Source organism: Vitis vinifera, chromosome 10 (assembly GCF_030704535.1).
Source record: "Vitis vinifera cultivar Pinot Noir 40024 chromosome 10, ASM3070453v1".
Lineage (NCBI taxonomy): Eukaryota > Viridiplantae > Streptophyta > Magnoliopsida > Vitales > Vitaceae > Vitis > Vitis vinifera.
Window position 1 is genome coordinate 10553868 of NC_081814.1, and position 11444 is coordinate 10565311.

The following is an 11444-nucleotide window of genomic DNA, read 5'->3' on the forward strand; positions in this document are numbered from 1 at the left end:
CCCCCCCCCCATGCAGACACCTTGGGCCCAAAGCAGACAATATCTACATGGTTGGGTGCGGGTCGTTACAAATGGTATCAGAGCCGATCCCCGACCTCAGTGTGGGGGTTTGTTTGGCTCTGTAAGGGGTGTTTGTCTGTTTGACCTTACAATCCCATGGGATACAACGAGGACATTGTGTCTGCATGAGAGGTGTTTGTGATGTCTCACATCGGATAGGAGAGAAAATTCTTGGCATTATATATGTAGAGGCTCCTCTTAACCAAGTAGATGCGTGTTAAAGCCGTGAAGGCTCCCTTAGGCTCAAAGCGGACAATATCTACATGGTTGGGTGCGGGTCATTACAATGTTAGAGCCATCTCCGTGTGGAATTACAATTGTTCAACTTTTCTCATTAGATAAATAGCCTCCAAATAAAGCAAGAGTTAATTTGTTTGCTGTCATAACGTATCTATTACTTGAAAAAAAATGATTTGGAACTCAAAAAATATCTCAATCAATATAAAAATTCATTGACTAAAATTAGTCCAATAAATAACTCTATTCTTAATTTATTGTTTGCCTTCTTTTGAAGCTTTATATAAGTCTTGCATTTTTTAACAGACATAGATGTTTTAGATTAAGTGAAAACTTTGTTCACTTTTGTCCTCAAATGCTACATTTTCTTTTGAAGAAGCTTCCAGGAGTGACTTTTTAGACTTCTTTAATGGGTGAAAAGATATTTCATAAGTTTGTAAAGATCATATTAGCTTATGTGATTTTACAATGTCTAAATTATTACTTTCTTCTTCAACAATAACTTTAGGTTTAAATCTTTCATGTAGATATCTTAAGAATCTTTTAACTACCTTAGATTCAAGAATTCTTTTACTAAGATTGAAACAAGAATAATATCACTCAATTCAATGTTGAAAAAAATGATTTATCCTCTTATATTCTAATGTTTTCAAATTTGATGGTCAACATTTAAAGTTTGGACAACTTAATAGAAAAAGTTTCACATGTTAATATGTATTGAGCCTAATTATTATCCTGACAGTATTTGCCTTGACGTAATTGACTCTATGCAGAGACAACACGCAAATTGCATGAAATTTTGTAAAAGTATTTTAAGTTGAGGTATTTTGAGGATTTTATACATGTAATTCGGTTACCCTAATCATGTTATGTTTAGGGTAGCCAACTTATGGAGATTGGTGCATTTAAGAGAGAGAAATAAACGTACAGAGGAAAAAAGTGTGAGGTATTTATGATTTTCTTGCAATTTCCATTTCATCATAGTGAAAATGCTACAAGTGGATGGTAGCTCACACATTAAGAGTGAATTTTACTATAAATCTCATATATTTTTATGTTTCAATTTTTTCGTATTTGTTCATTGTTGCTTTCGGAAAATAGAATTATGATGTTTTAATCTTAACATCTTTATGAGTAACAACCAAAATACAATCTTTATATTAATTTTATCTCATTTTTACATGGATTTAGTTTCACCAACCGATCTTCCAAATTTTCACAATAGAACATGAGCTAACCATTCAAACTCCATTGAGTTTCAAATATAATTCTCTTTTCATTTTTAGATGAAGAATCCATTCTAACTTTTTTAGTAAGGGTAATTGTTCCAATTAAAACAAAGGACAATTAATGGCTAAACCAACTCTTTGAGATTCCATCAATCAAGAATTTAAGAAACAGGGTAAAAAATTTTAATTTTTAAAATTTAATTTGTTCTAATACCTATTGAAAGTATGTTTTTTATTCCTGCACTTTGGAGTTGAGGGAATGGAGTGAATATGCATAGGTAATTCCAACTTTTTAATGTCAAATTTAAAATTCACTACTTTAGTATTTCAACTTATTCAAGATCAGATTGTCAATCTAAGAAATATAAGGAATATAAAGAAAATTAATTTACAATAGATGGTGAACACAAGATGTATTTGGAGAAGTTACCCAAGAAGGCTCAACTGAAACTTTGCAAATGTGAAAAAACATAAGTTAAATGATCATAGATAAAAGTTAACTAATTTTGAAAAGAAGGTACACATTTTTACTTTATCTTAATGCATTTACTTTTAAAAATCTTATATCGGTTAGCACTAATAAACTTTTTTTTATGTTTTGGATGTAGCACCTCATATTCCTAGGAGGAACACCTTAAGTGAGGATTTTAGATTAATGCATTGTTTGTTCTTTTCGTCTAAAGGTTTTCTAAGAAGGTATTTGATAAAACTTAATATTTATTACTTAATTACTTAAGTTAACTTTAAATTAAATTATATTTAAGTTATTCATTTAAACTTATTGCTTAATTATTATTTTTAGTATAAGGTTGTTTGATGAAATTAATTTAAAATCATCAAATTGACGTATCTATTCTCATAAATTATAACTAGGACAAAAGAGGTTGAGTAACAATGAAGCTTATGAAATAACAAAATATATCATGAAAATAATTAGAGTAAATGAAGATAAAAAGGTAAAATGAAGATATAAACTTAAAAATAAATTAATTATATTTACTTATCACTTAAAGTTAGTTTATTATTTTATATTATACCATTATGTTATTTTATCAAACATATTTAATTTATTTAATAATTTTAAAAGGTAATTTACCAAACGGCCATTAACACTAGTTCTTAAAAAGTTTTTGAGAGTTTAGAGTTACTTTACAGACACAACAATAGCTAGGTTTTATTTAGGGATGACAACGGGACGAGTTTTTTCGGGTACCCGTCCCGCCCCTAGTGGGACGGGGTTTAAATTTAATAAACGGGTTTAGGATGGGAATGAGATTTTTTTTTAAAACCCGGGCAGGTTCGAGTATTGCCCCATCCTGCCCTGCCCCGATTATATATAAAATTAATTTTAAAATTAAATTAAATTAAAATTAATTTAATTTAAAATTTTATTTTACTATTTTTATTACATAGATAATAATAAATTTTTTTTAATAAAATAAGTTATAAAAAATATAATAATTTTATTATTTATAAAATACATTTATTTTAATGTAATTAAAAAATTTAAAAGTAATTTTTTAAAAAAATTAGAAAAAAAAAACTAAACGGGACGGGGATGAGAATTGTTTTTAATAAACGGGGTGGGGTGGGGTTGGGATGGGGGTGACCCGTCCCGAACCCGGCCCATTGCCATTCCTAGTTTTATTCAAATACTCGACTTATTCAAAGTAGGTTCAGAAAGAGTAAATTTACTAAAATTAAAAAAAGGAAATTTAAATATTAAAAAATTATCGAGCATTTGAACTGCCCGTAGGGCGTTTGAATGTTGGTGGAGCATTTGAATGTCGCTCGGGGCACTCTTCAAATACTGAGGATGTTCCAACGTCGCATGAAGATCAATGCATTCCCATTCGTTTGTCTTCTTTAATGCAAGTCGATTTCGATTTTTAAATACTTCCCATTGCAATATCCACTTGAACTTGATCATGACCATAAAGGCCTAAAGAAGTAAATAGTATTGGAATCGATATATAAATAGAATAATAAAATTGCCAATATAATTTAAAGGACCAAAACGATTTTCTTTTAATTTGGTCATTTATAAAGAGAAAAAATACTGTCACTTCCAGAAGTAGGGTGGGAGACTATGTACATTTTTAATCATTTTCAATGATAGGATATTAAGGTTTATTAAAATATAAAAATAATATTATATTTGTTTTTAAAAATGATTATTTCCAAATTTGACCCTAACAGAGATGTATTATTTGGGGACTTCCTGTTCAGCTCAATCGTAGTTTTCAAAATACCGGAGAGGAAGATGGAATAAGCACAAGGAATTGGGATACATCCGGTGAATGCGAGGCGGGAAAGTTGAGGATCCACGCTCGATCACCCAGCGCTCGGAGGCTTAGCAGAGACATTGAAAGTGGGTGCGCAACCCCGTGAAAGTAGTGAGCAAGGAACAAAAATGTGGTTGAGGACATCCATCAAACGCCTTCCGCTCCAACCGTTGCTCACAACCATCACGCCAATTCGCACTCTCACGGCTCTCTCCACCCACCAAGAGCGAGAACAAGAGCAAGACCCATACTCGCTAATGAAAGAAGACCCAATACAAGTGTGCAGCTCCCTCTGGGTTCGATCCTTCTCCAATCAGACCCACGCTCCATTCTCCAACCTTACTGGCTTCCTCTCCAAATTTGACCTCTGGGTGTTAGCCTACCAACGATCATGCGCCCACTTCACCGGTTCCTTTCCTCCTCGCAACGCCATCCACTCCCAAGTACTCCGCGACCTCCTCTCCCTCCAAAATGCCGTCGTTCGGGGCCGCTTCTCTTGGAACCACAAGATCCATTCCTACATTCGCAGCCCCAATGAAAAGCCCCTCACGGAATTCACATCCAAGCGTAAGATTCAGTCAATACTGGAGTCTAATGCGCCTTGTTTCCAAGACCGAGTTGTTCAGGAGGTTCTGTTGTTGATTTTGGAACCCATTTTCGAGGCTCGGTTCTCGTCCAAGTCCCATGCGTTTCGGCCTGGTCGGAATGCTCACACTGTTATTCGGACCATTCGGAGTAATTTCGCTGGGTACCTATGGTTCTTGAGAGGGGATGTAAGCGAGATTTTTGAGACTGTGGATACAGATGTGGTAATGGGTTATTTGGAGAAGTATGTGAAGGATAAGAAGGTTTTGGGTTTGATCAAATTGGCACTTGGAGCACGGGTTAGGAATCAAGCACATGGTGGTGATTGCGATGTAACGTTTGGGAAGAAGAAGAAGAAGAAAGGGCCTAAGAAGAAAAAAATTCTCAATGAGAATGAGCCGAAACCTGACCCATTTTGGTTGAGATCATTCTTTAGCTTTGCTCCAGAGGAAGCTGCCAAGGTACCTTCTTATGGTCATTGTGGAATTCTTAGTCCTTTGCTTGCCAATGTGTGCCTTAGTGAATTGGACTATATGATGGAAGAGAAAATTATCAAGTTTTTTAGACCATCTAAGCTTGATTCAATATGGAGAGATTCAATCAATGATGGTAGTCATAACCCTGCTTGGCCTGAGTTTGTGCCATCCAGTGATAGGGAGAAGACAAGAAAAATGGATTACATTCGTTATGGGGGTCATTTTTTGATTGGAATTCGAGGGCCTAGGGAGGAAGCAGTGCAAATTCGGAAGGAAATAACTGAATTTTGTGAGAGCAAATATTGGTTGAAGTTGGATAATTCCAAGGTGGAGATAGAACACATATCAAGGGGAATTCTGTTTTTAGACCATATAATTTGCCGCAGGGTGATACACCCTACACTAAGGTACACAGGGACAGGAGGTAAAATTGTGAGTGAAAAGGGTGTAGGGACTTTGCTTTCAGTCACGGCTAGCTTGCAACAATGTATTCGTCAATTCAGACGTCTAGGGTTTGTTAAAGGTGATAGGGATCCAGAGCCACTACCTTGCACTCCAATGCTGTATTCAAGTCAGGCTCATACCAATTCACAAATGAATAAGTTCCTCGAAACGATGGCAGATTGGTACAGATACGCAGACAACCGAAAGAAAATTGTTGGATTTTGTGCTTATGTGATCCGCAGCTCTCTGGCTAAATTATATGCTGCAAGGTATAGGCTGAAGTCTCGTGCCAAGGTATATAACATAGCTTCTCGTGATCTCAGTCGTCCACTAAGAGAGAGTAGTAACAATTCTGCACCTGAATATTCAGATCTTTTAAGGATGGGACTTGTAGACGCCATTGAGGGTGTTCAATTCTCGCACATGTCTTCAATTCCATCATGTGATTATGCACCATTCCCAAGGAATTGGATCCCAGATCATGAGCAGGTGTTGCGTGAGTACATTAAGCTAGACAACCCAAAGTTCTTCTGTGACTTGCTCAGATCAATTAAACAAGAAGGTTTAAGTTTGCCACAAGATGAGATATCTGACATTGTGTGGGACTATAAGACTCTGGGAGTTTGGAGCAAACGATCTGATGGTGAGAAGGAATTGAAAAATGATAGTGGGAAAGAGATGATGACATTGTAATTTTAGTTGTGGAATCAGAGAATTGATTTGTCTCTTTTAAAAAGGAACTTCATCAGATGGTTTGTCATGGTAGAAGGTCACCTTAAAATGATCCTGGGCAAAATTTTCTCTCTTCATAACACAAAGGTGCAATGTACACACCATTACGTGAATGGTACTGGAGTTACTTTATGTGCTGGGAAATTGGTGCTATGAGTTTCTTTTCACCTCGATGTGTCTAGCACTGAGAGGGAATGTCAGTCAAATAGCACAAATATAACAATTGTGTTAAGATTGATTACTGGCTGGGCATGAAGGGTAGAATTTGAGAAAAAAAGAAAAATGCATCTGGGAGAGGCTCGAGGTGGCAATAATAGGGGTCATGATGGGGTATTATTTGCTAAAATTAGTGCAATGAAGATGGATGATGGCAATACATTTGGGGGAAGTTAGAGGTGGACAAACAGGGACCAAGATGAGAAAATATTTGCTAAAATTGTCTGTTCATGTGCAATGAAGACCTACAATTGCATCTGTAAGGAGTGACATTTTTCAAGATGAAGGCATTACTAGGACTTGGGTGGAGTTAATGAAAAAGTCCATCTTTTATTATTTAAAAGAAATATGGATCTGTATTGAGTGAAAGCTAAAGAGAGTTTGGAATGGTGATTAGATTTCAGATGTCCATTTACTAACAGCAGTATTCAATTTCAACTAAAGCGGTTTAAAAGATCAACTGTACACTCGAGAAGCTCTTCATATAGAACTCTCCAATACTGGAGCTTCCCTATTTTATTACTTATTTCAGTACTGTCTTCTTGAAGCCTCTTCATCCAAATAGGACAGGAGTTTCTTCAATGACTGAAAGATTCCATAGAATCCATTATCAATGGTAAAAGTTTGTTAAGCTATTTGAATTTTGAGGTTCAGTTGTTTGTTGATTGACAACAGTTCCCAACTTGCTTAAATCTTATTTATCTTATCTTTGTTATTCTTTCTCAGAACCTCAACATGATTCAAAACCCTTACTCATAGTGATTTTTCTCAAGAAATGATCATGTTAAGAGCTTTTTCCATATTAGTCTTTGTTACTAGATTTCTTCTCTTTGCAAGTAGATCTTGGCAGATGAAGTCACGTGGACTTTCGAAACTATTTTGGTCATTTGTGGCCATTAATATTGAAAACACTATTGGCTTTTGAATTTCAAATGTAAAGCTGTGGTATGTGAAAGGAATGTGCCATGGTATTTTGATTTTATTTCTGTCCTTTATTATGTTACAGTATATGAGGAGGCATGCTCAAGTCATACAGATCTAATGTTTCAAGTTTGAGCATCATCAATCCTGCTCTTGAGGATATTTGATTTATTTGGGTTTTTGGGGCTTCAAGTTTAAAACAAAAGCTGGAGTTATATCTTGATTAGGTAAGGTGTGATCCTATCTAAAATTTATGGAGGTCATTTAATTAATAGAAATAACAGTGCTTGTTTCAGATTTTATTCTGACATTAAAGAAATTTGCTAACCTAGTATTGATTGGGTAATCTGAAGTTTATATGGTACATTGGCATTTTCTCTGCAGCTGTGTCCCTAAATAAAGATGCATTGCATCCCATCATCTCATCTCCTCATCCAAAAAGGAGGTCCCATGGAAGAAATAAGTGATTCTTACTAGGATGGTCTCTTAGTATCGTTGGTGACATTTTTGATGTTCTATTTCTCCATATTCCAAAAAGTGGGTGAGACTGGTTCCATACTCCAAAATAGGCTTTATATCTATGTGCTCTAGCTTCGGCATGAAAGGGCACCAAGTGTGATTTAGTCATGAAAGGGTACCATGTGTACTTTGGTCATGATTTCCAAAAGATTTCCTTGATTTTTGTTGCAATTTTGAGAGGTCGAAGTTAGGCTAAAAAGCTGAGATTCTATGAATTCAGCACTATAGTTGATTTTCTGGTGTTAAGCTTCCACAATTTCACCAATAAATTTCCAAGAGAAACTGCCCTTTTAGAATGACCAAAGATTGAACTGCTATCATAGTTAAAAAACTATGTCAGATTGCTTCTTCCGACTGGGTTTAATTTTTAACTGTTTCTTTTTCTTTTCTTGTCTTTTCTTTTTCTTATTCACCTGTTTCTTCATGCCGACTGCCTTCCATGATGGTAAGCTTTAATCTATAATTATCATTATGTCTGAAAACTGGGTTTACATTTTTAACCATTTCATTTTCTTTTTTTCTAGTTCACTTGTTCCTTCAGGTTGACGGGCATCCATGTAGTAAACTTCAATTTATGATTATCACTATGTCAGAATGCATCTCCCAATTGGATTTATTTTTTACCCCTGCTCTCTCTCTTTTTCTTTTTCTTTTACATATCCTCTTGTTGCTTCATGTTGACTGGTTTTCATATTGGTAAGATTATTTTGTATATTTAGCATTGATTTATTTTGTATGAATATTAAGGCCTTCTGGTATTGGTCTCTCTTATGTCCTGTTCTGCTAGTCCATTAGTGATGCCATCCGGCACTAGCTAAACTTATTTAATTCAGTTGATACTAAGCAGAAATATTTCTTTAGATAACTTTCATATGAATGCTCAGAATATTTTTTGTGGGTGCTTACATTTGAGAAAACTGCAATTTTGCTTTCTTTTTCAGGTCATATGTGACTGTAGAACACTTGTGTTGTACAGATCTGAAATTACCTATGGTAAGGATTGCTATTTGTCGTCATGTTTTGTACTATTCTTTTCTATATTTGCATGCTTGAAGCTTGCTTCTAACCTCTGGGCATTACCCCGACTTTCTCTGTTATACACTTTCGATTTCTAAAGAACTTCAATATTTTTTGAGAGGTGAAGATAAATTTATTAGGAAACATCTAACGAAAAGGGGGCACAACCCAGGTACATAGGAAATATACAAAATATATTCAATGGCAACAAGGAAAAGAAGAAACCTAACATAGGCAAAGGTCCTGCCTTAAGGGACTTCTTGACCAAACGAACACAGCACAGATCAAATTTTCTAGTCCTCGAACTGTTTGCTCCACATCCTCAGAAGATTTACTATCTCTCCATCGCAAAAATAGTGTAAAACAAACACAGTGATGCAGAACTCCACACCTCTACTGTTTTTTGCCCACAAATGTCAAGGAGGTGGATAAAATAATTCTTCTCCCTTTCTCCGTATTTAGTTTTTACAATTTTGGTAAGCGCATTTTGTAAGGTTTCTCTAATACATTTACCCTTTTTGCAAATGTCTATCTCTGGCTGTTTGCGTTCGTTGCCTTTTTCTATTAGTTTGTTCATCTAAACTGATAATGATGGTTTTAATTGCTGCCATTACACAACTTGTTGGAGGGTTAGAACCTCAACTTCTTTCCCCATACAAGTGTTGCCTCTAGCCCCTGAAAGCCCACGCCCTTGATCTGTAAGATAGGAGTACTGATATATGCATTTAGGAAATTGCCTATATGCATTGATAGGCCGTTCTAGGGCGGTTACCTCTATACATTTGTTGATAGCCACAGTGAAAGGGAAGAAAGAAGAGATTAACATATATGCTTTTGTATGGTTCATTCTCTTTTACAGCCACCTGTTTTAGACGCAAGGAATCGTATTTCTATCTTGACCAGATTAATGTGCACCCAAATGCTGTGGGAGGCGTGGATATAATAATTAGATGCTATTTTGTTTGACTAATGAATGGAGCTTTAGGCAAAAACCGAACAAGAAATCCAAGTTGGTGGCATGGCGAGGGCAAAAGGGTGGTGGTGGCGGGCACCAGACGTGATGCCCTCGTGGAATTGGATCCTTGACAAGGAATGGGAATAAGAATGGAAATAGGGTTGGAATCAGAGGAGAATCAGTTATGAATGAGTGAAATTGACCTCCACAACATGGTATGGCCAGAAGAAACGAGGCTGAGAGAACAATCAACATCTACTTTGATTTTTGTTAGTCCCCATAAAAAAAAGGGAGATGCCCACTTCATTTATGGAGTTGGTCCCATAAAATTCAAATTGCGGAGGAACTCTAATCCTGGAAAATCTTGAAAAACATTAAAATACTAGGGCATGGAAAGATGCTGCTCCGGAGGAACTCGAAAATCTTGAAAAACATTAAAATAATAGGGATGAGCAGCAGGGCAGTTCCGTATTGGACCAGGTGAGAGGGAAGAATTTAGCAGTTAGCACTCAACCCTTTGGCACCCATCTTCTCATCCTCAAAGCTATAACTCAAATTGAATTCAAACATAGTCCAAAATACTTCTATGTTACTTTCTTTTTTCACTCCGCTCTCATCTCTCCCATAAGTTGTCCGTAAAATCTCATAAGAAAAGAGCACAAAGAGTTCAATATCAAATATGAGAGCAATTTACTTTCATTCAAATAGCATTTGTTCCATTCATTCATTCATACATACACACATCCCAACTGCTTGATTCAATAAAATTCAGGTAGAAGAACCGTTGCTCTCATCCAGATCGAACGCCGACACCGGAAATGATCTAGATATTCCGGTGGTGGAGTTGCCAAAAGCGATCTTCCCGGAAGAGGGATCGTCGATGTAGATGTCGGAGATGGTGACCCAGATGAGAAGCTCCTTGCTCTTCACCCCAGTCAGCTTCTTCATCCGCTGCTTCTCCACGAAGGCTGTCACTTCCGTGTCGTAGGAGACGTTGCGGCCGATGCGCTGGAACTTGTGCTGCTTCCTCTTCTTCTGCTTCAGCCACACAAAGCCGGTGGAGCGGTTGTACCCCACCTCCTCCAAGTCTTCTAGAGGTAACAGACCCTTGGGCAGACAGATCTCCTCTAGTAGCTCACGAGACTTCTGCTTGCAGAGGGCTTCGCCGGTGTACACCTCAGCGTTTTCCCTGTGACCGGCGACTACCTGAGACGACATTTTGGGAGTTGGAGGGTGATTTGTCTAGGGCTTCGATTTGTGTAAACTCCACTAAGATGCGTGGGCCTTATATAGCTGTCGAGGGGCCTCACTAGCGGAATCAAATTACCGGAATGCCCTTCTATGATTTTTGCGTGATATGTTTGGAGTTGTCACGTAATTTCTGGAGTGGGAATTGGAAATGAAAATTGCATGGGGATGGCGTAGAGGAGAATTAATATTATATTTAGTAATTGCATATGAAAGTTGGTATTTAATCACAAATTAAAAAATGATACCGTGTGAAAATTGCGTGAGGTGAAAAGATGGCCGAAAATGGTGGTGTATATAGTGAAGAAAAATGACTGAGAAAGAAAATGAAAATGAAAATGGTGAGAATTGGATGCGAGGGCGATTGACAGGAGAAATGATGGTGACGTAAAGTGGGACTGAGATGGCGCCTGGCGGTGGGGATGGTGGAGAGACGGTGGGAGGGGCCGAGGGGGTTAGTAGTAGGTCCTCTACTACCGCTCTGATTTCAATTGGACGGTTACCATTAGCATTAATCTAA

General features: G+C 36.8%; 2 protein-coding genes across 2 annotated transcripts; one reads left to right on the top strand and one right to left on the bottom strand.

Annotated features, from left to right (window-relative positions):
- Positions 1 to 3741: 3741 nt before the first annotated feature.
- Positions 3742 to 10937, top strand: LOC100252074 (nuclear intron maturase 1, mitochondrial). Its single transcript, XM_002269532.4, has 2 exons — positions 3742 to 6880; positions 7271 to 10937. Exon 1 carries the CDS (start codon positions 3940 to 3942, stop codon positions 6007 to 6009), a length of 2070 nt encoding a protein of 689 aa, XP_002269568.1. The 5' UTR covers positions 3742 to 3939; the 3' UTR covers positions 6010 to 6880; positions 7271 to 10937.
- Positions 10343 to 10894, bottom strand: LOC100265752 (uncharacterized). Its single transcript, XM_002275760.4, has one exon. It carries the CDS (start codon positions 10892 to 10894, stop codon positions 10445 to 10447), a length of 450 nt encoding a protein of 149 aa, XP_002275796.1. The 3' UTR covers positions 10343 to 10444.
- Positions 10938 to 11444: the final 507 nt, after the last annotated feature.